Source organism: Calypte anna, chromosome 3 (genome assembly GCF_003957555.1).
Source record: "Calypte anna isolate BGI_N300 chromosome 3, bCalAnn1_v1.p, whole genome shotgun sequence".
In the NCBI taxonomy this organism is placed as follows: Eukaryota; Metazoa; Chordata; class Aves; order Apodiformes; family Trochilidae; genus Calypte; species Calypte anna.
The window spans coordinates 22,019,986-22,046,274 of NC_044246.1; the positions used below are offsets into that span (position 1 = coordinate 22,019,986).

Sequence of the window (26,289 nt, forward strand, 5' to 3'; positions counted from 1 at the left end):
GAGTTAGTACTGGGCATGTTCTCAGAAAAGGGATTTTATTGGCAGGCTTGATGTTAAGGGCTGTTTACACTGTATGCTGTTGTTGGTTTATCCACCTTATAGAGATAATTACTTCTCAGTCATTAAGCTAGTGAAAAATAGCAACAGATCATGGAAGCACAGTAAGAGTTCTCATACAGTAATGCTTAGAAGATTAAAACTGGACAGCCAGGTGATAATTATGTATGGCTTTTCTGTATGTACCAGCATGTTGAACAAGAAGATAATTGTATCTTATATGTGGTATCAGATTTTTATGATGAAGAATTTTTAATGAAGGAAAAATTGTTTTAATATTAAAATGGAAATCCTCTAATGTGTATATTCTGGAAACTGGACAAACTGAAATAACATTCAAATTGAAAAAAGTGTCTGTCAAGTCCACACTGCTGAATCCAATCCCCAGACTAAGTTATTGCTGAAAGAATTTAGTTTTGTCTTGCTGCTCTGCTAACTGTAAGCTCTGCTTAATGAACATAAAAAGAGGTAAACACACAATCATTCAATACTTTCTTCCCTTGAAATAATAATAGGGTGTAGCATCATCTCTAAATATGGAAAGTCAGGAAATCTTTCTGATTCTTCAGTCCTCAAATTTTGAAAAGATTTTGATTTGGATAATTTTAGGGGTAGAACAGATAAGGCTTAATAAAAAAGGTACTTGGCATTGATATCAAGCACAGAACCCAGATCTCTATCCATCTGAAACTGGTGAGGAAAAATCTTGCTGGCAGTGAAAGTAAACATGGTCCAACCATATAAAGTGATATTAATCATCACTATCCAATAAGCCCAGTGCTCACCTTGCTAATATTTTGGTGCATCAACAGAACACTTGCCTTTTCCCTTTGTTTTAGGAATAGCCTAGCAATCTGAATAAACAATTTGTGTGTCTGATGAAGTGTTCATAGTCATCAATCATCGTTCATGTTCTTCAGTGCAGTTTCAACTTGCTGCTGTCTCTGTGCTAGGGGATTGGCTCTAAACTTTCACAGTAGTGTATGTAATTTCTTTGTAACAGTATTAATGCATACATGTCAGAATGAAGACTCAGGCAATCACAGAGGAATTGTCTTTTAGGGCAAGTGTTAATGAAGAGAGGATATAGTGGCCTGCTCTTGTGTGACTAGGGACTCTCTTGTTTGTAGAAAGAAGGTGAGAAACAAACAAAGAAGACTAATATCACTAATAATCAAATGGCTGAGCAAGTGGAAATGAGAAAACATAATTTTGCATCCATTCAACTTCATGCTAACTCTCACTGAACATTAGTAAACAGTACTGTAGAGATAGATCATCATTATCAGTCTCTGAAGTTACGCTGTTAAATAAATTCGCAACATAGACAGAAAATGTTCCAAGACATTGTCAGCACACTTGACCCAAAACAATTATATCTGACTTTTTGTATGCATTAATTAAATCCATCGTATAGTTATGTTTTGCCACTGTATGAACTCATAATTGATAATAATGAGTTTCATGGAAAAATCTGGGGGAGAAGGGGAGGCTTCTCCTTAACCTGGCTGAGCAGTTCTAGTCTACTTTACAGCAAACAGCCAAATCACTGGTGAGGGTGCCCCTGAAATTCTGGTTCCTTTTGATTGCCTCATAGTTTTTGTTCTCAGCCAGGAGCTGATGGATACCTAGGAGCCAGGTAAATGTCATAACCCAGCATCTTTCCTTCTAAAGTACTTGTCTGTGAAAGGAAAAAGTGCTCCTGGAGGCAGGGGTCTGTCTCAGCTTGGAGGCAGAAAACATTGGACAGTGTTGTTCTGCTTGTAGCTCTCCAAGTCCAGTGATATGTGCCAGAGAGAAGCTGTTTTCCAGTCAGGGACTGGTCTCTGCAAGATGGTGAAAAATTAACAGCCAAGGGCAGTGGTTGCCCACTGACTTCAAGTTGAGGCTGGAGTCAAGGGTAATCATTCTACCTCCATCTTATGTCACCCGTGGTTTGTGAGTGTCTGATACTCTCCCAGGTGTGGAGCTTCCAGTCCTGAGAGTTCACCCACATACTCTTGCTGGGGATGAGAGTTATTGAATACTGAAGCAGTTTAAATGCTTCATTTGGTAAATAATTCAAGCACTTTCAAAGCTTGAATACCATAGCTATTCTGTAATGATGTTCTTCATATTACTGTTTTGACTTTACCTGACAGATTTGGTTTTAGCTGGGAGTTTTTCAGAGAGAGTATGGAGTTTGGTGTTGCTGTTTCTATTTAACTCTTTGAAGCTATTTCTTAGGTGGTTAGCCACAGTTACTAAATGTGGTGTGAGCACAAGCTACAGTTTCATAGTCTGTTCCCAAGGACTGCCAGGAATTTGTTTCCAAGCTGGGTGGGGTTTTCTTCCTCTGGTTTGGTTTTCCTCACTTTTGAAGAAAGAAAAGGAGTTTGTGTGCTTTTTACAGCCTGTTGAAATCTCAAGGAAAACAGAAAAAACAATAATTGATAATACATTGTGTAAACTAAGAAAATTTCATGAAGTTACACTGACTGGAGTGCTGCTGACACTGGTCTTTAACTTGTTTCCTACTTTATCTGGCCTACATTTGTACTTCCCAGTTAGCACCAATTTTGTTGATATTAACAAACATGTCTTTCATGAAGTTCAGTGGACAGGAGTCATTCTTTTATCAACAGACAGCTCTTAGACAACTGGTCAGATATACAGTGAAGTGTTGCAGGAGAACAGGAAGAATTATGGTACATCTTCTGCTAACCTTTTCATGTTACTCTAACTATTTTCCCTTTTTCCCTGACAGGTATTTACCATCCCTTTTTCCTTGAGCATGTGTCATTCCCCCCCCCCCCCCCCCCCTTTTCCCCTTCTCACACATGTATTTAAATTTCTGGCTGTAGCTACAGCACTTCATACTGAAGTATTACATTTGCATTAGGATAATTTATTGCTGCATGTTTAAAACTTGCTGGGTTTTTTTAGCTTTGTTCCCCCTCACTACTGACTTCATGGGAACTGACATTTCCCACTTAAGTTTTTATCTGGATTGAACCATGTTCCCTATTGGTGTTAGGAGAGTGTATCTATGCTTTCTTTACAAATGGGAAAAAAGTAAGATCATTATTATTTAAGAGTCCTTATTATATAAGGCCTCAAGAAAAGTAAATATTTTTCTTCACTCTATTTAATTAAATTTGATATCCATTCTCACTTATATAACAATTAGGCAATGTTGATACGGGCTCATTCATAGGGGTTGTACTCTACATCAGAGGGGATTTAGCTCTGCTGGTGTTTGAGGAATTTTTGAGTATATAAAAGTTCTTTAGTGTGGAAGTTGCTGTATAATCTTGATTTTAGTCATCCCAGCTTTGCCTAGGCATCTTGGTGTCTTGGCTGTATTTTATAAATAGTCTTTTCCCAGAACTTCAGACAGTATTTTCTAGGAAGTGTGAATTCAGGAGGTGAGCGAATTACTTAGCTTGGAATCCTGTCAGAAGTCTTACTCTTTAACTTGTGCACATGTAACTTGGAGGAATATGTAATGCTACTAAATATTTAGGCAGACACATTGATATTCATTGAGTTTCCTGCAATATTTATGTAGCATGACTTCTGTCTTTCTGCTTTTCAATAATTACATGCCTTCACTTTTGTTTCAGAGGTGCATTTGAAGTATATGTTGATGTTGGGTTATAATCTGCAGGTTGTAGAACTTAAGAGTCTTTACTGACTTTGGAACTGCGGATCTCAAAAATTATTCTGTTTTCACAAAAATCTGTATTTTTGATGCACCCAGGTGAATACCTTCTGATGCCTGGGTTTCTGCCTAGTGAGGCAAAAGTGTTGGCATGGTTTGCTGAAACTGTAGTGTGATCTGTGAGTACTTACCAAGTCCTTCGACGTGCATGTGTACAAAGCAATATTTAAATCAAGGTCTCTGGAAAGGGATATGTGAAGATTAAATATTTTTTCTTACCTAGCAAATTGGAGAGGGCTGTTTAATTTTATCACCTTGTCTCTAAGCAAAAATATTGTAATAAGGGACCTGTTGTAGTGGCTACACTTCATGCACTCCTTTGGTAGTGGTGTGCTAAAAAAGGCAGCTGTTAGGTGCACTGTGATGAGTGTTTAAAAAAATCTGAATCTACGGATTTGGATGAATCTGCATTTTTTTGGACATACCTGGCATACTAAGATTAGCAGGATGGCTAAATAGCTTGTACTTACCTCTATGGAATTTAAAGCAGCTTTCTAAGAGGGAGGAGTGTACTTTTGTGCAGTGCTGCATTCTTTAGTAGGCACTAAGTGCTGTATTTCACTAACTGAACCAGAAATACCTTGATATGTGCAGACATACACGGAGGAAGACTTGGTCTCTGTTTAGCTGTAGTTGAAAAGTACTGGAAAATGTGCTGTTGTAAATGGACATGTAGGATGAGAGAGGAGCTGGCAAAGGAAGGGATTTGCTGCAAAAGGTTGATTTTTGTGGGAAAATTCTGACTGTTAAGCTGCTGGTTCGTATTCAGAAAGCTCCAGATTTTGAGCTGAGCCCTCCAATATAAGAATCAGAAGAACTAAAGAAAATGAGGAAAAAAAATCATTCTTTTCTTGATGGGTTTTGTGTAAAGATTCTTTTGGCATAATGAACATTCCCTAGTACCTAAAGCAGGTTTGGGATCTCTGCATCTCTCTGGGTAAATGCCCTAGCCACAGACTGTTTTCTTTCTTGCATATTCACTCTCTGAATCTCATTTCTTTTCTGTCTGGTGGCAGCCCAGTGACAGACAGCTGGAGCACTCCTCTGGGAGGCAAGATATGTTGGTCTCCTTGGCAAAGAGCCTGACCTCTACCAATTTATAAGCCAAGAGTGACTGCTATTAATAGAACCCTCCTTCAGCCAGGTTTTCAAAGGAGTGGAGCCTGGTTGCTGCACTTTGTGCTGAGCTTGGATATTATCAGCACATTGGTAGGTATATTGTGAGTAGCAAGAATGAATTGGGCCCCCGAGGGGAGTTCAGCTCAGATTAGCTTCCAGGAGTTCTGCAAACAAGGGAGGAGGTGTCTGCTTCCCAGTTCTATCAGCCTGGTGGGGACACAGACCTCTCCTGCCATTGGCAAAGAAGTTGGGATCCTGGTTGGGCTTAGTGAAGTTTTACCAGCCTCTTTGGTCATCTGGAACCTCTCCCATTTCCATTGCAATCAAAGATAGTTGACTGGTAGTTTTGTATTTGACTGCAAACAGGTAGTAGGCAGCGTTTCTTTCCTTTTCAGATGCTGCTGGAAGAAAACACAACCCAGCAGTCTATCAGTAATGAAACTTTTTCTATTCAAAATGAAGTATTATGATTTATATTAATATTTTATTTGAAACAAATGACCCTCTTTGAAAACATGAACTTCCTTGGAAGGCCGAATTCAAAATTATTTGCTCAGTATTCCTCAGTTATCTGCCCTTTGACATATGGACTTGACCTGGATAATATTTGGTATTTAATACAAGAGAAGAAACATGCATTAAACATTTTGCAGTTTTTTAGTAGGAAGTTGCACACTCATTGCCGGGGAACATGCTAACAATTGGAAAGAACCAAAATTCAGGTCACATTTGTAAAGCTGAGTTTTCTTGCATATGAATATCCTCATTAATACTTTTTAACCCAAATGGACTTAATTTCTCATTAAACATTTTTGTGACGGTTTAACAAGGCTTGCCTGAAGCCAACATTAGCTTAAATATTTTAAAAGGTCTGCATTTATCAAGGTCTTTCTAAGCATCTCATTAAGCTGATGAAGCAAGAGAATCTTACAGAGCTTAAAAAGCTTTGCCAACAGCCCACCAAAATTATTAGACCGTTGTAAAAATTCAGCTTGACAGTAAGATCGAGACTTACCTTTCCTAATGGAAATTTTGCCAAATGATATTCCAAATACCTGTTTTTATTTTCTTTCAGGTGCAGATGTGTGGGGATTAGCCTTCAAAATCTTGTTTACAGGAGATGCTTCAGTGATTTGAAACAAATTTGTTTATGTAGGACTCAGTCTTGCCAAGACTTAGAGGTGTGCTTTACATTTGTGCTCTGTGTAGCTCCATCCAGCTCAGTGAAAACTTGAACTGACAAAACAGGAGTTTTAAGAGCTTGTGAATTCTTACAGGAGTAAGAATTAGAATAACTTGGACTGAAATATTTTTATTATGCAGGAGAGAAATGTTTGAAACCAATGGTTTTAAAGCCACAGAAAGAAAACACAGAATTTCAAATAAATAGATTAAGGAAGCCCAGCTGCAGTTCTAGAGGGAATTCCGCTGTAGCTCTTATCCTGTGTCCTGCCATATGTTTCGTTTCAATCAAATCTCTTTTGTGGTGACAATTTTGTGGTGATAATTTAGAATCAAAATTAATAACTTGGCTATTTTTTGTTTATTTCAAAAATCTTCAGGCTCATGTTGGCCATTGATTTCATAACTAATGATGTACTTCTTAGTGACTTAAAGGATGAGATTCTCCTGGCATAATGCTGCCCAAATGAAACTTTGTGTACATGTTCACAAACAGACACCATCACTGTACAGAACCTCAAGTGATATCTGTTGTTGGGATGCAAGATGGAAGGCAGTACTTACTGCAGTACTTACTGCTTTTTTTAATGTTTACTGTGGTGGCTGTGTAACTGTTCAGCTAAAACCAGTATGGGTAACCCTTGAATGCTTTGAAATTTACAGAAGAATTGGAATTTTTAACATCAGATGTCCCTTGAAATAAACAAACAAAAAAAGCTCATAGATTAATTGTATTTACAAGAAGCTTGCCACTACAAGCATATTAGCATTGTAATTTTTTTTAAATTACATTTAACCTGGTTTTAGATAAGACGTCCCAGACCAATAGCTAAGGAGAGGCTAAGATCATAGATAGTGTGCATCTCGTTGTATAGCCTGACCTCAGGAAGAAATTTAAGTACATGTTGAAGAAATCCCATAAACAGAACAGCCTTTAAGCAGGTGCTTTACACTTAATTCAGGATTTAAATATGTTTAAAATTACGTGTATGTGGAAGTTAAGAACAGTATTGTGAGGCCTCAAGGAATAAAAGCCCTTCAGTGATTCCTAACTGGTTGTAAATGCTCATCTTGGTGGTTTTCTGAAGTTATCAGAATAAAAACTTCACAATGTAGATGTCATTAGAAGAAACAAAACTATTTGTTTTTCAAGGGAATGATTGTCAGATTTCTCATGATTATTCTGTAGATTGCCACTTGAAGAAATCCAACAAAATGATTATTGGATTTAAAAGTTATTTGCTGTAAGTAAATGTCACTTTTAAATACCTGAGCTATTATGTTTGTGTTTGCATTACTTTAGGGATTTAAATGGTACCATTTACATATTTTATCTGATTCTCTAGCGTTCACTTAGTAAGTTAAAATTAAGATAAATTGTGTAAATGGAACAGTTTGCTGGCTGTAAATAATCTGATTTAAGCGACTGTAAGTGGGACTAAAAGTGAGGCACTTGGTTATTCACATGACAGATACACATTTTGTGAAAGTAACATTTAAATAGCACACAAGTTTTCGTTTGAAGTCAAAACGGAGTCTATGGAAGTATGGTAAAGACTGACAGCATCTTTGCCTTGGAAGGGGAAGGCTAAGAATGTATGTTTTGTCATGTCAAGTGTGGGTTCAAATAATTTTCACTGTGTAACAGTCCCTCAATATTTATTTATTTGGACTAAAATGGTCCCCAAATGTTTTGAGTAACCTGCATGGAGTTCTGTTCTTCCTTCATTTAATATGCACAGCTTTTTCTTCTGGCAACATGAAGTTCTTTTCCTTTCTGTCATTAAGAGAGGTGTAGCCAGTTTAGAAATGGTTGGCAAAGCCTGGCCTGTGGTATAGATGAGTTCCTCTTCAACAGCTTGCCTGGAAACATTCTCTGTTCTCTCACTTTCAAATTTCACCTTTGAAGTATTGGCAGGGATTGATTTTTAATCCCCTAAGTTGATGTTCTATTTTTATTTACTCACCTAGCCTGCATTTTTTGATACTAAGCATCTTCCACAGGTCTAATTTTCATGGCTGTTGAGAGGAACCAGCATTACCTGTCCTTCTAAAGTAACTTCCAGGTGCATGACCAATTACCATCCTCAAATCTACTTGCCTTAACATCCATTTCTCTTTGCAAAATACTTTGTTGCTTTCTTCCATTTATCTGTCTTTGGCCCATTGACCACCAAATACCTGTTCTGTGAGTATGTGAATTAAGATAAACTTGTTGCACATTGACACCATGTTGTTCAGCTGAGTCTACTTTCCTGGCACATCTAGCATGTGTAATCTGCTTAAGAGCTGTTAAAAAATTCTGCTATGAGGATGTTCCTTTGAGTTCTGTTAGTCTGCCATGAGGAACCATGATTACTTTTATGTGTTAATAATCCCTGAGCTGGGGCTTTTGAGCTTCTCCATGGATTTTCTGTGATTAGAGATGGAAATAGTCTTAAAACCTGCATGGAAGCTTAGAATGAGACATTTATGAAATGCCATGCTGCATACAGTGCAGCAGATCAGTGTGCTCCACAGCAGCCTCTCTGTGTAAACTTTGAATTTCTAATTCTAGTGCAGGAGGGCTAGGATAGATGGGAGGTAGGCAGCAGTAGTTGTAAGAACAAAAAAAAACAACAAAAAAAAAGGGGGGAGCATGCAGATTTTTAAGACATCAAACTCCAGTAGCCTTTCTACTTTAATCTCTGTTCCCCTGCACCTCCCTGAGGCTGAACTGGGGGACAGAGCAACTTTCCTAATGTACTGTAAGAGGCTTTTTTTCTTCCCCATCCCCCTGGGGGGCTTGGTGAGGGGCTTTGTGAGGCTTAGCTGTTGGCTGGGTTTAAACCACCACAAATTGTTAGTTACAAAGTGTATGTTGTGTCATAAAGGATAACACAGAAGTAACAGTTTTCTTCTATCTTCTGGGTTGATAATACTATTCACTGCTTTATTCTCCCTCACACTTCAGTGTAAATGTTACTTTCTGTAAAAACATGAGTGCTTTTCTGTGTAAACACAGAGGGATATTATTGGGAAATAAGATTATAACAACCACAATACTCAAAAAAAAAAAAAAAAAAAAAAAACCTCCACCAAAAAACCAAAACCAAAATGCATTTTTCTAATAACAAGGGCTCTTGCAGTGGTTCTTTTGAGATACAGTTCTGGTTATATCAGAGGGCACAAACTGCCTGGCACGGCCCCATGGTCTGGCCCTGGCTGCATGTTATCTGAGTTGCCTATTGCTTGTAGACTCTCCACACTACTAGAGAGGAAGGTTGAAGTGTTACTAAAGATTATGTGACTCATTTCGGCTTCTGTCCTCCTTCAGAGGGATCTTCACAAAGGCAGTGCAAGTGAATTTTCAGTTACAAAATTACCGTGGTCCTCACCAGGAGCTAAAACTTCACTGGCCTTCAGCAATCAGCAGAATTATGAGGTTTTGCGGCTCTGTTCTCTCTCTGCTGCTCTTAGACACTAAAAATCAGAAAATAGCCAATTTTTCTCTGCACAGTACTGTGAAAGTTGTTCAGCCCAACCTAAATTGAGCTGCAATTGGCACTGAACAGGCTGGTGCTGTTGGGCCCACTCCTTGCAATGGCAGTGCCAGCACCACGTGTCTCAGTGCAGAGAAAGGGACTGTAAGGAATCTGTAAGGAATCCCAAAGCTGCTTCTAGTGTAAAAGCTACCTGTTGTGCCATGGATTTAACCCAAGACCCTATGAAATCAGCAGAAGGTTTTCCTTAGGGCTTAGAGTAAGGTCTCTGTCACATGGCTGTGTCTCTTGGATGGCATCTGTGTTACTTTTAAATGTTGTGTTTGGGTAATTGTACGACAGAGGACGAGCTTTGCTGAGAGTGACAGGGCCAGCAGTGTCCTGTTTCAGGCTCCTCTGGGTGAAGTTCTTCGAGACAAGAAATTGCCATCCTTGCAGGGCTGGAGGGACACACAGACGTGATGCCCTCAGGGTTTTCTTAACTGCAGAGTAGGGCTGCAACCTCCCTCCAACCCCAACCCACCTGTGGGGGGAACTTGTAATAACAGTGGGCCCTGCCTACAAAAATAAAATAATCAGCCATTTTAAAAGGAAAAACGAAAGTGTTGGGAAAGGATGTCCTGGGAGGGGATGAGCTGCTTTGTTCTTTTATTTCTATAGTCTTTTGCATGGAAGGAATTTGTCTGAAGCATCAGGGGCTGTTGCTCTGCACTCTGCACCCTCCATGCCAGAGCCATGCAGAGAATCCCCCTGGTTCCAGGCTGCTAAGACAGACCTGGCTTCTCTTGGACTACTGATTGCAAGTTGTCACACTGCTGTTTTATACAGGGGATGAGAAAAGACTAGATCTAAGAAAAATATAGGAAGGGGAGACAGAAGAAAACAACAACATATATTATAAAAATATATTTTAAATATTGATCTTATTTTCATATTCTCTGTAAAATGTACACTTATACTGAAAATCACTTGTAAATGTAACTGGATGTTCCCTGTAGCAAGTTGAAAAGGTGTATTGATGTTACACTTAGATTGGTGCATTTGACAGGGTTTTATAAAATAGTTTTCTGTTTACCTTCTAATTACTCTCATCACTTAATTTTACCCTGTTGCTGTATGTTCTTACTTCCTAAAATTAGGAATAAAGCACTACTATTAGTTTCCACTCTAAATTTTTAAGCTAGTACTTACCTCTGAATGAAAAAGATAACTAGAGATTAAAAATTCTGCAAAATAAATCCTTTAATTGCCTTAGCAAGTAGGAATAGGCTCAAACATTAGTAGGATGCATTAGTGCTGAAGGAATGACAGCTGAGAACTGTCACTGGCTGATCTTGTATACCGCAGCTTCTCACTGGTACCCAGGAGCTCAGTGCCAATGAGCCTCTTCAAAATAGAAATTTTTTACTTTTCCAGACAAAGGCTGGCCAGTGGCTGTGCCTTACTTGGAAAATGCCAGGAATGGATGTAGGTCTCTAGGCAGGAAGGAAGTGAAGTGATGCGGAAAACAGTGTCAGCTTTCAGAATCCCGTTGCTTCTCTTGTTTTATTGTATCAGCACTTCATTCTGTTCTCTTGTAAGCATCATTTAAAGACTAAGGTTCTGACTTCTGGGTTCAGTTTAAATATGGAATATAATTGCATGAAGAGTGCTTCATATAGCACCTTGATTGTTGGGTTTGGGTTTTTTTGGTACATGTGCTCTGAAGGTTGTCAGGCAGAGGTGCTCCTGAGGGTACAATATGAGAACCATATACGAAATATTTTCACTTCATACAATTTTTAAGGAAAGATTTAAAAAGAAAGAAATTGCAACCTTTAAAAATAAAACATATTTGTATATTTCTACAGTTCTGACAAACGGAAATCATTCTGTGGGTTATGACTATATATGAGTTATAAAATGTTCTAGATTTTTTTTTAAGATTTAATAATTTAATTTCACATGAAGATTACATGTAATTTCTGTGTATATCAGTTGTCTTACAACTACTGCTGTTTAAAAAACCTGAACATTGGTCTTTTGCAATTTTGATAATCTAGTTTGTGCTATACGTTTGCCTAATGCAAAATCCTCGTGACCATAAAACTATCTTTTTGCCAAATGGTATATACACAAATTTTCTGAAGTGGTCTACAGCTTTGCAGAAGGTAGGGCAAGTTCTGTAAATAGAAGATGTCAGGTAATTACACAGATTCTTTTTTTATGCTGCAAAATAACAAATTTGTTCTGTAGTGGATGTTTTCTGAGATTTCTGGGAAATGTCCAATAAAATCACTTATCTGTTATTTCACCTACAGGTACATTTATGTTCCGATGGGAGGATCTCAGTCCAGTCTGTTGGGAACTCTCTTTTCCACAGCCCTTACTTTTGCCTTTGTAAGCTATTGGCACGGAGGGCAGAGTTATTTGTGGTACTGGGGTGCACTTAATTGGCTTGGAGTCATTGTGGAAAATGGTGTCAAGAGGATACTTTCCCTTTCGCTTATTCAAGATTTAATTGTAAGTTAAATTTCTCTTCATTTCATGTTCAAGTTTCATGGCTCCATGCTCATCTGAAGTTCTTGGTTACTAATTTGCATCTAGATTAAAAGTAATCGATTACAGATAAAAGAGTTAACAGTCCCCTGTCCACCCTCCAGTATTGGAGGTGAGCATTGCAATGAGGGTTTTGCAAAGTGTTAGCAAAGCAAACACTAAAATACACATGGTCTTAAAAGCTTCCTCTGGGGTCCTCGAGTAAGCAACTGCTTGTCACATTGGGTAGGGCTGAACAGAAGCCAGTTTTAATATTTGTATTATGATTGAATTCAGGATGGCCTTAAAATATTCATCTTCACTAAAATTAGGAGTGTAAATTTCCAACCATGTGTTCCCTGGACAAATGCATGTGTAGAAGTTCCTTGCATCTGGGAACAGCCTTACCCTGGGAAATCTTTATGCCACTAAAGAGCCAAGTAAAGAAACCCATAGAATCATAGAATAGATTGAGTTCAAAGGGACTTTAAAGACCATCTAGTTCCAACTCCTTCCCCTGCCATGGGCAGGGTCACCTCCCATTAGATCAGGTTGCTCAAGGCCCCAACCTAGCCTTGAAGACTTGCAGGGAGGGGGCATCCACAACATCCCTGGGTAACCTGTCTCACTGCTTTACCAACCTCATAGTAAAGAATTTACTCCTAACCTGAATCTCCCTTCTTCAATTTTTAAACTACTGCTCGCTACACACCCATGAAAAAATCCCTGCCCCAGCTTTCTTTTAGGGCCCCTTCAGATGTTGGAAAGCTGCTATAAGGTCATGTTAGAGCCTCCTTTCCTCCAGGCTGAACAACCCTATTCCTCATCCTGTCTTCATAGGGAAGGTGCTCCAGCCCTCTGATCATTCTTGTAGCTCTCCTCTGGACATGCTCAAGGAGCTCTGTGTCCTTCTTATTTTGGGGACTTCAGAACTCAACACACTACTCCAGATGGGGTGTTATGAGAGTGGAGCAGAGGGAGAGAATCACCTCTCACGACCAGCTGGCCATGTTTCTTTTGAACCAGCCCAGGACACAGTTGGCTTTTTGGGTTGCAAGCACACACTGATGGCTCATGTTAAACTTCTGGTCCACCATCACCCTCAAATCCTTCTCCTCAGGGCTGCCCTCAAACCTTTCTCCTCCCAACCTGTATTTGTGCATGGGATTGCCTCAACTCAGGTGTAGCACCTTGCACTTGGCCTTGTTGAACTTCATGCAGAAGTATTATTTCCCTTTACTTCTGATATTTTCACTTATGCTATTGACCTTCGTGCTGTCATTTCCAAAGGGCAAATTTATCTTTTTCATGCAATCATATGCAAAAACCCCATTTTTAAAATTTTGATGGTCATTTTAGTCAGCAGGTTTGCTCCGTATTGGATCACACATCTAATAACTGTAAAAAAAAATAATTTCTGTCTTGCTTCCTAAGTAGTGATAAGTGCAAAGAGTTTGTTCTCTTTATAATGTTCTCGTGTTGGTGACTCACTCTGCAACCTGATGAAGTCCTGATGCTCAATCAAATATGCTTTTTCTCCATCCCACCCATCTCAGTTTTCACTGTTGTAGTGTCCCTTGTGTGGCAACCGATCCAGCTAAGGAATTTAGTTGACAATAACAGCTGGTGCTACCTTGTATCATCCAGCTGTACATCACTGCAAATCCAGTGACAGTCAGGAAGTAGCTTTTTTTCCTTCTGAGAGAATCAGATCCATTAATCCTACCCCTGGGGTCAAACTGAGCTTCTGACCAGCTGCATATATTTATCTGGACTGGAAGACGATATCTTTTTAGGCACCCATCTGTATGAGGAGACATAAGTGTAGGAACTTTTTTATTTGATGTCACTGTATTAGAAATTTTACAAAAAGTATTTAAGTTCTTGTATAATTAAGGGTTAATGCTTAAATACCATGGAAATTTTAAGAATGTGGTGTTATGCAGGTGGGATGCTATGTTGAATTAATTTCTAGCACATAATTTTAACTACAGTTAACTGATGCTGGCAGAAGATTTGCTTTTTGTATAAATTAACTCATAAGTGAGCAAAGTGCATTTTACTCCTTTTCTCCTCTTTGTTTTTATCCAGTGTTTTTAAAGGCCTATCCAATGCCTTTTGTTTCTCTCGTTTCTCCATTTATGTTTTGGAAACATGACTGTAGACTTTCCATCTTTCACTGTAACATTTTAATATGCCAGCATTTTAATATGAATAGTTTTGGCATGTGAATTAGTGCGTTAGGCAGATCTTGCTGCAATTGGTTATGGCTGAACCATGTTTTGTCTTATGCCTTGAAGGTTTCTCCACAACAATATGAGTTATAGCCTTTGCTTTTCCTGACATTACTCTCTCTTCACTCTTCTGACAAAGTCAGAAGTGTTCCTTGAACACTTAAGAATGGGAAACAGCTGAGTAGTTGGACTTTGACCTTTCCTTATCAAGGGATGGAGTGATGCAGCATTCTCTAAGAAGTACCACATTTAAAATGAACTGCCCTATATAAGGGCAAGGCGGTGGATGTGGTCTACCTGGATTTCAGCAAAGCCTTTGACACCGTCCCCCATAGCATTCTCCTGAGAAAGCTGTCAGCCCACAGCTTAGACAGGAGCACCCTGTGCTGGGTTAGGAACTGGCTGGAGGGCCGGGCCCAGAGAGTGGTGCTGAACGGGGCTGCATCCAGTTGGCAGCCGGTCCCTAGTGGTGTCCCCCAGGGATCAGTATTGGGCCCAGTTCTGTTTAATATCTTTATCGACGACTTAGACGAAGGGATTGAGTCCATCATCAGCAAATTCGCAGATGACACCAAGCTGGGAGGAAGTGTGGATCAGCTGGAAGGCAGGAGGGCTCTGCAGAGGGATCTGGACAGACTAGAGAGCTGGGCCGATTCCAACGGGATGAGGTTCAACAAGGCCAAGTGCCGGGTCCTGCACTTTGGCCACAACAACCCCATGCAGCGCTACAGGCTGGGGACAGAGTGGCTGGAGAGCAGCCAGGCAGAAAGGGACCTGGGAGTCTGGATTGACAGGAAGCTGAACATGAGCCAGCAGTGTGCCCAGGTGGCCAAGAAGGCCAATGGCATCCTGGCCTGTATCAAAAACAGCGTCACCAGCAGGTCCAGGGAGGTGATTCTTCCCCTGTACTCAGCGCTGGTTAGGCCACACCTCGAGTACTGTGTCCAGTTCTGGGCCCCTCAGTTTAAGAAGGATGTAGAGGTCCTGGAGCAGGTCCAGAGGAGGGCAACCAGGCTGGTGAAGGGACTCGAGCACAGGCCCTATGAGGAGAGGCTGAGAGAGCTGGGGCTGTTCAGCCTAAAGAAGAGGAGGCTCAGGGGAGACCTCATTGCTGTCTACAACTACCTGAAAGGAGGCTGTAGCGAGGTGGGAACTGAACTCTTTTCACAGACGACCTTCAACAAGACAAGGGGACACAGTCTTAAGTTGTGCCAGGGGAGGTTTAGGTTAGATATTAGAAAGAATTTCTTCACGGAGAGGGTGATTAGGCTATGGAATGGACTGCCCGGTGAGGTGGTAGATTCTCCGTCCCTGGAGACATTTAAAAAAAGACTGGATGTGGCACTCAGTCTGGTAACTGCTCCGGTGGGTCAAGGGTTGGACTAGATGATCTCTGAGGTCCCTTCCAACCCGGCTAATTCTATGATTCTATGAATTTTTTTTTCTCTTATAATCTGGCTTTTGGAAGCATTCCCATAATCCTGCCTCAGTGCAAGGTGTGCTGCAAGTATAGTCACCATGGTGCTGAGAACCCTGCTCTGGTGTATGGCTTTTTCACCTAAATTTTGTCTCTTGACAAGCTGAAATCCTTCACATTCTTGTGCTTCACTCACTTGCTGCACTGGCTCTTGGAGGCTATTTTTGAAGACAAAAGTCTATTTTTGTCCCCAGCATAGCTGATGAGTTTCTGTAAAAAACCTAATGAATAAACAACAAAGCACATGTTTATGCTGGTTTTAACCAATTCTGTTTACCAAACCTCATCACATATTGTTATTAAAGTTACAATTGAGCAGGTGTTCAATTAGTAAAACGCTAAAAAAACACTTGAAGAATAAGTTGAATTTTCAATTCTCTTTTCTTTTTAATTGAATTGATCATAAAGAATAACAAGGACTATAGCAAAATGGCTTCCCCTCCCCCCTATATTTTCTCATGTCCCTTGCAATAGAAAGATTTAGAAATCTAAATAAAGCACATTTGAGTCTCTTCCCTCAGGGAATCCTTTTTATGACTGAGAAAATATATAAAAAGATTGGACCCTATATTTATGCAGATTTTATGGTAGTTTAAATCTCAGCACTTGAAACCTAGCACAATATGGGTAAATAACACATCCCTTGCAGTCTGACAGCTTTTCTGATTTCAGCTACAAGAGCTGATGCTCCTTCTCATGTACTTTTCAGCTTACACTGCTCTGAACTTTCATGTTTCACTGAGTTGTGTTATGAGAAATTAGCTACATACATATCTTTTTTTGGTTTTCCCTAGGGAGTATTTGTCAGGTATCAGTTTATTAGAGGTGAATTAAGTAATGCTGTCTTTTCATTAAAACATTGTATATAAGCTAGGGAATGTTATATTAAACTGGAGTAGTGTTACTGTGATTTTACCAGTTGTGGGGTTTTTTTATCCATTTTCAGGAGATATTTAAACCCATACTACCCGTTTGCACCACCAACAATTGGGCTACTTGAGCAAAGTAATTCTTTGTTTCATTGATTCTCTATTAATGTCTTACAAACGAGCAGAGACTCCAGTAGTAACTCTTTCAAAATAATGACAGAATTTGTATTGACTTTTAATAAATACCATGTCAGATTGCTGACAGAAAATGCTGATGACTATCATTCTTCCAGTTATTTGATTTTTTTTTCCATATGAAAAGAAAGATACAGCTCTGTACAAGAAATTAGATCTTGATATAAAAAATAGATGTAGAATAATTTAAACCTTAGATTAGCTGACATCTGTAAATAAATGGATTTTTAAAAAAAAATAAATATTTGGAAATAATTTTAAAAGAGGTGGAAATGGGTGAAGGTGGTAGTTTGTTTTAATCTCAATTGAAACAGTAACATTTAGCTTCTTAATTCTTCAGTAAAATGAAAACATGTAATTCAGTCCAGTAAGAATTCTTTTAATTCAAAGATGCCTCTTCAAAAATCATCCTCTGATGATTTTCTAGTTTAGGATCTTATTTCTAGATTTATTTAGTAAGAAACAAAATACACCATGAACAATTCAATTTGAGAAACCAACAGATTTGTTAGCATGGCTTATTTTTAAGTAATTTGTACTATCCTTGTAAGTGGTTTGGATTTTAAAGTGTAAAATTCTTACATTTCTCCATTTCATTCATTTAGGTGCACTAATGAAGTCTGTTTCTGTAAACTGCAGTAGCTTTCCCAACTCCTCTTTGCAAATGGGAAATATCTTGAATGATGTCCATGGTTTTGGCCAATGTATTATATTAGATTTGATTAGCGTGTTAGGTTATTTTTTCCCCAGAAGAATGAACTCCATACATTTCTCTGTATAGTTAAAATTTTACCATTGTTTTGGGTAGCAGAGGTGTAGTCCATGTCAATTGGTATCCTCAGCTTCACAGAGAAAATAATTTTGACATCTTTCAAAAAGTTGGGTGTTTTATTGTCTGTTTTTTTTTTTCCTTTATTTAACTTTGCCCTGTTTCTTCTGCTAGGTGCATAGTTATTCATAGTAAGTTATGCATTATGCAGTGATCCTGCAGACAGCTGGTATGGAGCATGGAAAGGTGCTGACTGATGAGCCTGACCTCTGTCTGGGCTGTGGCTGGACAGGGAATTAAAACTGATCTAACAGCTCGTTTCTGCTGAAGGGAGAAAGATTTCATTGCCCTTTCCTCCCTTCCTTGCAGTCTCACCTTTTCCTCCTCTGCATGCCCTCCTGCTGGAATCTTTGCTAAGCTGATCGTGCTCTTTACCCCAGCAGAAAGCTTTAGATTATTTATCTTATGGAGAGGAATCTCAAAAGCACCCAGTGTAAGAGATGAAAGCCAAGGAAAGGAATTGGCAAAGGAGGAGCTCGATGACTTGGAACTTCCCCCTTACAAATGTACCTGAGCAATACGGGGTGGGAGGCTGAGCCTCCACATTTAAAGTCAGGGGGAGAATGAAACCAACTGGGTTCTGCTGCAGGAATTACTCAGCCCAACGTTTAAAGCTCAAATTTAGCCTAGCCAAGATAAAGATTCCTATGTCCTATATCCATTTAAGCAAATGTATAGCTGTCTCCTTAATGACATAATTCATATTTGCAAGTATAATTTCTTTTAAACAAGTGTGAGATAACTTTAAAGGTTCTTCCTGCAGCTGAGGCAAAATCTGACAAAACATTGGGAACTTGTTCAAGGGAAGTTTGTTTGTTGGCCACCTTGCACAATTAGATCTATAATAAGAACTCTAATAAATAAAGACCCTTCTCAGCTGTTCTTCAGCACACTCTAGGCTTTGATCTTTATTTTGCTTCATTTGGTGGAAAGAGTGTTTATACCATGGCTTTACAAATGTCAAGTGCCTGGCCTTTTCTATTTTATTAATAGTTTTGTGTAATTCATACATACTTTTGTTGGAACATGGTGATTCAGTTAACTGGTAAGCATTGCCTGGAATACTTCATAACTTTTTAATGTGCTTGCTGTAGACTTCTCTTGTGTTTGTCATGTCACTCTCTGAGAACCTGTAAGAATATAAGATGGGGTAGTTGAACAAAGTCCCTTACTCAGACTCCTCTACTTCAGAATTGGTTTTTGAGATACAGGTATCACCCCTAATGGTAAAACCCAGACCAGTGAATGGGACTTGTCCCACACCCAGCATCCCAACCTTGAGGTCAGCTCTATCATTGATCTAGACAGAAATTTGTATGATCCAGGTATACTCTGCCTCAGAATCAATGGAACCTCCTTTCCCAAGGTGTGAATGTAGTGAAATGAGGCAACCAGGTGCCACTAATTCCCAGGGAGTGGGCATGAGCTTGTGTTAAGGCCACCTGTGCCTGATTAAGGCAGGCCCTAACTGTGCATGAGCAGGATGAGGAGGCCAATAAAAGGTGAGGCCTGAGTCACAGGCTCGGCTCACTTCTGAGCAAGCCAGGAGAGAGGTCAGTTGCTCTTGGAGCAATAGCACTGATCCAGGCTAGTCAACCCTGAGGGCTATAGGCTCAGAACACTATTCGTGAGTTTCTGCTGGAACAGCTGGTTGGACCTTGGAGCGTCGTACCCTAAGAGAGGTTTGTCTTGCAACATGTGAACATGAGCCAGGGCAGACCTGTGACACCTGATCTTTGCATGTGGTACACAGAAGCAGCAAGCTGGTTTGTACTGAGCTGCTGAATGAAAATCAAAGGTGAATGTGTGCTGGCTGGTGCATTCTAAGTTTTTTTGCTGACTTGTAGCCTTGCCAACGATAATTCTGAGGCAAGTAATTCTTGCCACAATTCTGCTTTTGCTTGATTTTTTTTTTTTTTCTCTCCTCTACCCTCTTGTAGTAAGGGCTCATTTGAATCCCAAAACATTGTGAGAGCCCTGCTTAAAATGCAGACAGAAATACACACACACACACATGCACACTTGCACTCTGACTCCAGTTTTCTCTGCTGAGGGAACTTCTTGCCTGTGACTCAGTTACAAAGATTGAACATCTAGTAGGTGTTGTTTTGTGTGAAGAACAAGCATATGTAATATGATACAGGCTTTTATATATAGGACAGGGAACTGCTTGAAAGAGTTCAGCACAGAGCCCCCAAGATGATACAGGGTGTGGAAAATCTCCTTTATGTAGAAAGACTGAGGGAGCTGGGTCTCTTCAGCTTGGAGAAGAAGAGGGGAATGAGGGGCAACCTCATATAAATACGTAAAGGACAAGTGCCAGGAGGATGGTGCCAGGCTCTGTTCAGTTATGTCCAATGATAGGACAAGGGGCAAATGGTACAGTCTTGAGCATAGGAGGTTCCAGATAAATACAAGGAAAAACTTTTCCACTGTGAAGGTCAGAACACTGGCACAGGCTGCCCAGGGAGGTTGTGGAGTCTCCTTCCCTGAAGACATTCAAAATCCACCTCTATGCATTCCTGTATGACCTGCTATAGGTGACCCTGCTTTGGCAGGGGGGTTGTACCCAGTGATCTTTTGAGGTCCTTTCCAACCCCTAACTTTGTTGTTTCTGTGAGACAGGGAATGACAAAAGTGGCTGCAGTAAGGTTTCAGAGATAACATTCTGTAGTTTTTTACCTTTGGAGTGAAGCATCCTTTTTTTTTTTTTTTTTTTTTTGTCAAATCTGGGCAAGAGGTACTGGTTTTGATGCCAGCAGTAGAGAAACTTGTGGTTTTCAATCTGTCTTCAACCAGGTGATTGGAACTTTGCTTCAGACCACAGTGTGAGCTGGGAAGCCGCTTGTGTGGCTGCTTAGTTGTCATAACAGAAAAAAAATGTTTCTCTCACTTACCAGCATTATTTACTTCCTCCTGATTTGGAGATACCAGGCATTTTTCTGGTACCTTAGCCCATTATGTAGTTTGAAAAGCAAGTAAATTATGCTAAGGGGCAAAACCAAGGCAGAGTTATGATACTTATGTGCTTCTTTATTACTGTTACGTGAAAAGAACCTCCCTCTGTTGTTCACCTCAAAAATTCGTCCAGAAAACAGGTGTCAGCAATTATGGAAATAAAGGTTACCATACTGAAGAGCAGTTGCACTCTTGCCTTCCTGCCATGACTTCAGCTACAGACACTCAACACAGTGAAGGAGAGGTCTGTATTTGCTGAGAGTGTTTATCAGATGACTCCATGGGTATCATTACTATGTATTATTTAATTTCTTATCAGCTTCATGGTGGCAGTGTGGGAGAGCCACAAAGCAGAAGTAAAATGCAGCACTAGTGATTGGTGAGGTTAGATCTGTTCCCATTTTGATAACAGTTTGAAAGGTAAAAGTGTTAAAATATCGGTGAGGGAACTAAAAGAACCATAATGGGCAGAACGGGAGCCGGAAGAACAGAACTAAAGATGTGAAGGACCTTTACATAGAGGAGAGTGTATGGGTCTCTTACCTGGCCTCCTTGGTGAGAGCTGAGGCATGTTTATACGAGTATACACACTGCCATTACTTGGTTAAATTCCCGACTTTAAACATAGAATAGAGAACAATATGGTGCATTCCAATGCTATTCATTTCACACTTTTCACAAGCTGCCACTTGAAAAAAAATAATGTTAGAGCAGGTTCCTTGAGGGTGAAGAGTTAAGTGGAGGAGCAAGTACTGAAATTTACTTTTGTGTATGCCAAACTTTCACACACGCATCTGTTAAGTGTATTGCACACATACGAGCTGGTAGGAGGCTTTCTTCTAACAGAAGGGGGGTTGGCTGTTTGCTGAGAGATGCTATAAATGTAGATCTTTTGGAAAATCTAAAAATGAACTGGTGATAGTGCAAGACAGTGTTTTGTGGAGTGAATGTTCAGTAAGACATCAATAGAGAAGATGAGTATCTTCTCAAATACTATATATAGCATTTATTTCTAAATTCAGAAGCAAGTTCTATTTGCAAAAGTAGATCTTAACTAACAGCTGCTTGGTTTTAATTGTTTGGTCCTCTTTTTATAGAAGTGACGTAGGGAATTACAGGTCCTTTGCATTATCCCGTCTCTTGAAGAAATGTCATCAGTTCCCACCTTCATGTGTGAACCTTCCAGGACCTGATTTTTACCTTTGCTTTAAAAGGAAAGTATTGGAAAGAAACAGGAGGTGACCTCAGGCCACAGGAAGGGAATAACAGCAAACAAATTAAAATGCTAGAAAAGTAAATCAAAATAAAAGGAACAGGTTCTGGGTTGGAGCTAGATGGAGAAGGGAGCAAACAGGAATGCTTACCATGATTGCTGAAAGGTACAGTGTATGTTGCTGGGAAATTAAATCTTTTCTTCCATTTGGTGTGACAGTTGTTGATGGATAAGGTCTTTTAACTCATCTTGTTTACTTGCTGGTTGCAAGCCTGTTCCTTACTCTAACAGCTCTGGGGATTCCACAGTTTCTTTTGGAATACTTCATAAATGGATGTGTTTTGGATGTGTTTTTAACCAGAATTATTCATTTCCGTTGCTTTTCTGTTCTGTGGTACTGTCTCTTAGCCTATTCAGCATCTGTTCCTCAGCTTCAGAGTGCAGGAGTTGGTATTATATTGACATTTCAGCCTCTCAGAAGCTGCCTTTCCCTTGCTCCTGCTGCTCTTCATGCCTAGCATCCACCAACCTTAATGAGCACATGCATTCCCTCCTTTTGTTTCTCCAGTCTCCCAAACACACTTTTATCACTATTACCCATTGACAATGTGTGTTAACAAACATTTTTAGAAGCTGTCCCACTGCTTGGACCCAACCCATTTTCGTTTCTACTGCTCACTTTAAAAATTAAATAAATTGGCATTCTGTTTGGCAGAGCTTTGTCACAATTGTCAGCCTTTCCTCCGTCCCATCTGCTCCCCCAGCTGCTCAGTCACACCCTGCCCTCCATTTTCACCAAGCCTAACTGCAGCTAGATAAAATAGCCAGTAACTGTTAGTCAGGATGTGTTGCTTCCCTTCCCACCAGCCCATCTGCTCCTCGCTCTCTTTCAGCTTTTCACCAGTGCTCTTGTTTTTATGCTGTCCTGTTATTTTTGGCAAATGGCTGCATTGCGGATGACCTAGATTCAAGGGATGCGTTGAGGTGTTTGCTCTTGCAGCAATGGGGTGGTAACCAGGGTTCAGGGATAAACATTGCAAAGTTGGTCTGTCATTTATCTAAGAACACTTTCTAAAAGAAAGCACTTAGAAGTACTTTTAAGGGTGACCAGGTGGTCTTTGTTGTTTCTGTAGAGAAGTAAGCAGATTTGGGCCTTGCTCTTCAGTTGTGATGCAATGACGGGTGAAAACCAAAGTTCAGATTCTAAATTTATCTGATAAAAGAGGTCCCCCAAAATTATTTTTTCCAAGTATTTTCCTGATGTGGATAGTGGCACCACCTGTGCCCCTCCTGTACTGCAGCAACTTTACCCACAAACTTTTTACCCATCTGTGTCACCCCCACCAAAAATCCTTGGAAACCCTACATAACGGAGCATTGCAAAGAGCTTTGCATTTAGTTTTTGTGATGTAAATATGAGTCAGCATTACATTAGCTCTAGAAAAATTCTTCAGAAAATGGAAAGGATGGAGCTTTAATAACTAAAGAAATCACACTTACTGCCCTCTCATACAGAAGGAGATGCAATGAAAGATAATGCAGGACTAGGTGTTACATTCATGGTAGCTACTTTGATTGATTTCTTCAACACAACAAATAGTGCAGTTTGTGTATCTTATTTTAAAATTATTATGGATAAATTGGTTGATTGGCTTAAGTGGGAAAGGGTGAAATCTGTAGGATAGAGAGTAATTAAATGTTATATGCTAAAAAAAAGACACCTCTTAAAATTTTACTAGATTATTTTGACCTTTTAAACAACGAAGACAGATGAAAATAGAACAGTGTAATCTGTAGTGTTGCAGTTTGTAGTATCAAGCATATTTCATGCCACTCTGGCCATAGTTTCTGACAGTCTTATTCCACAGTGCATATGTTCCCATAAGAAATATTCAACTGCTTCTCCAATTTTACCATATGCTTTTGTTTTGCCATGTGCTTGGATTATCAGTTCTCTGAAAGAGTAGTTCTAAAAGAAATAAATTTAGTGAATCTCTGGTTTACTCCATGAATATGGACACTTGGTTAAGTCACAGCAAATTCAATACCCTTACATGGGACTTGTTAAAGTATTTTTAGTATGAGCAAGCTTGATAACATCACTAGCTTTATGTAGAAGTTTAATTTGTCCCAGAGCAGCTCTATAAATGAGATGTTTTGCAAATGCAGCACACACAGATATTTTCCATCTTCTGAACACTTGCCAAGAACTTACCAGCTAATGTCTGTCAGGGGAGGCTTCTTGCCACGTGTCACCCTGTCATCAGGCTGGGTTTGCAGTGTGGGGGAAAACATACACCCCAGTTCCTGAGCCCTCCTTAAAGCAGTGGGATGTACATAACCCACTCCCAGAACAAGCTACTGCAAAGGCATTCAGCAGCCCTCTGACATGGCAAACCACCATGGTGCTGCCACTGTTGCTTGGGAAAGCTTAACAGTGGTTACTGGAGGAAGATATAGGATTAGGTCCCTGATAAAATACTGGGGAATATATATTTCTTTAAAGGAAGATTTCACCATAACATTTTTTATAGGACTGACAAGTCTTGACTTCTATACAGAATTCAGTGTTGGCTGTCTCCTCAAGTTCCACATGGGAGCATGCATGACTTCTGGTCAGTATACTTCTTAGTATTTTCTCTGTTGTTGGCTAGGTAGGAGGTCTAAATGTATCTCAGAAAAATACTCCTGGGCCCTCAATTTCATCTCTCTGTGCCATTTGGTAATATAATTTTACACAGTCTTTTAATCAGTGAAAATGGAAATGTATTGTTGATTAATTCTAGTTCATCTTAGCAGTTCTTTTGACTTGTGCTATGATGTCTGAGGCTACTTATGTCATGCTTGTTTCATACTTATCGTGGTGTGATTACCTTGCAAAGTAAATCAAAATTCCACCATGTCCTTTACTTGACTCTTAATTCTAACTTAAAGGTTTATTCTAGTATGTGCTGTCCTTCACAAGCTATCTTTCTCAAGGAACAACCATTATACAAGCTTCCTATTCCTGGCTTGGTTTTCACTTGAAGGCTAAACGTGACATGAATGTGTGACTGCAAATGGATTTAGAAATGAGAATGTTTGCACCATGAAATTCCTTTTCACACCTGTCTTCTACCACCCTTCTCAAACACACAAACAGATTTACTTTTCAAGGTACCCTGCTACATGATGGTGTAAATTATTTTTCTAAAATGACTGAGAAGGCCCATTTGAGAGAGATCTGGTGGTAGGCAATTCTACTAGATGCAGCAGTGTACCAAGAGAGGTTTTTCCCAACATCTGGCAAAAATGTCTGAGGTTGATTTTCATTTACAGCAGGAATTGCATTGATATAATAATCCAAACTCAATTCAGTTCCAGGAAAGTTGTGACCTGAGCCAACCTTTCTAAGTACCTCCTACATCATGCTGCATGCCTTTGAACTGAGTATCTTGACAAGATGTCTATATTTTGTGTAGTTTAAATGCTACAGTCCATTTATTTCACAGTGTGTGGAGAGATGGGGTTGATTACTAAAAGGAAAGTATGATGAAGTATTGATGTGAGTTTATGAGTAAGAGAGAGCATTGAGGAGGGACACAAATAAAGGGTTTCAGCCAGGCAGCCACAGCTTTGTTACCATTTTAATACTAGGTGCTCTTTCATCACTTTATCTTGTGGCTGTATTTCCAACAGGAAAAGAGGAGAAAGACAGCAGTAAAATCCAGAGAAGCACTGCAAATCCATAGCAGCTGCTTGTATTGTTGCAATGGAACATATTATTGAAAAGCATTAAATAGCATAATGAAAAGTTGTGGGTGTGGAAGTTTTTTAAAATTTTGTCTACTTTGATGAAAACAACTGACAGAATCATAGAATCTTTTTGGTTAGAAAAGACCTTCAAGATTGTTGAGTCCAACCATCAACCTAGGACTGCAAAGTCCACCACTAAACCATGTCCCTAAGCACCATGTCTACAGAGCTTTTAAATAGCTCTTGGGATGGTGACTCAACCACTTCTTTGGGCAGCCTGTTCCAGTGCCTGACAGCCCTTTCAGTGAAGGAGTTTTTCCTAATACCCAATCTGCACCTCCCCTGGAGGTTCAGCATGCACATGTGGGACTGGATAACTTCAAAGCACATTGGAGAACTTGCTGTGTATTCAGAAAAATCCATGTGCTGGTATATATTTAAATCACAAATATTATTATGGGTTATCTAGTGCAGCCTCATTCTTTTTTTCATGGGAAAATTAATGCTTCCAGTGTATTAATTTGAGCACAATGGCTGCTAATGTTCTTTCATAGTCGGCTTTTTCGAGATGTCAGAAAATCTTTAAAGAAACTTTTCTTTTTTTTTTTTTTTTACCTTCATTGCAGCTGTGTAAAAGCTGCATCGACATCAAAGACTTTCAGAAAGTGTGTGCTGCTTTTTGGATCAATGCCTGGCAAAGTTAATGGAAATTAGCTACA

General features: G+C 39.6%; 1 protein-coding gene across 1 annotated transcript in view; it reads left to right on the top strand.

The window, feature by feature from the left end:
* The window catches only part of HHAT (hedgehog acyltransferase), a 100,542-nt gene that overhangs the window by 66,912 nt on the left and 7,341 nt on the right, over window positions 1-26,289 (top strand). The window contains exon 10 of the mRNA XM_030446867.1: window positions 11,844-12,045. Within this exon, the coding sequence (XP_030302727.1) occupies window positions 11,844-12,045 (202 nt within the window). The remainder of the gene's footprint in view (window positions 1-11,843; window positions 12,046-26,289) is intronic.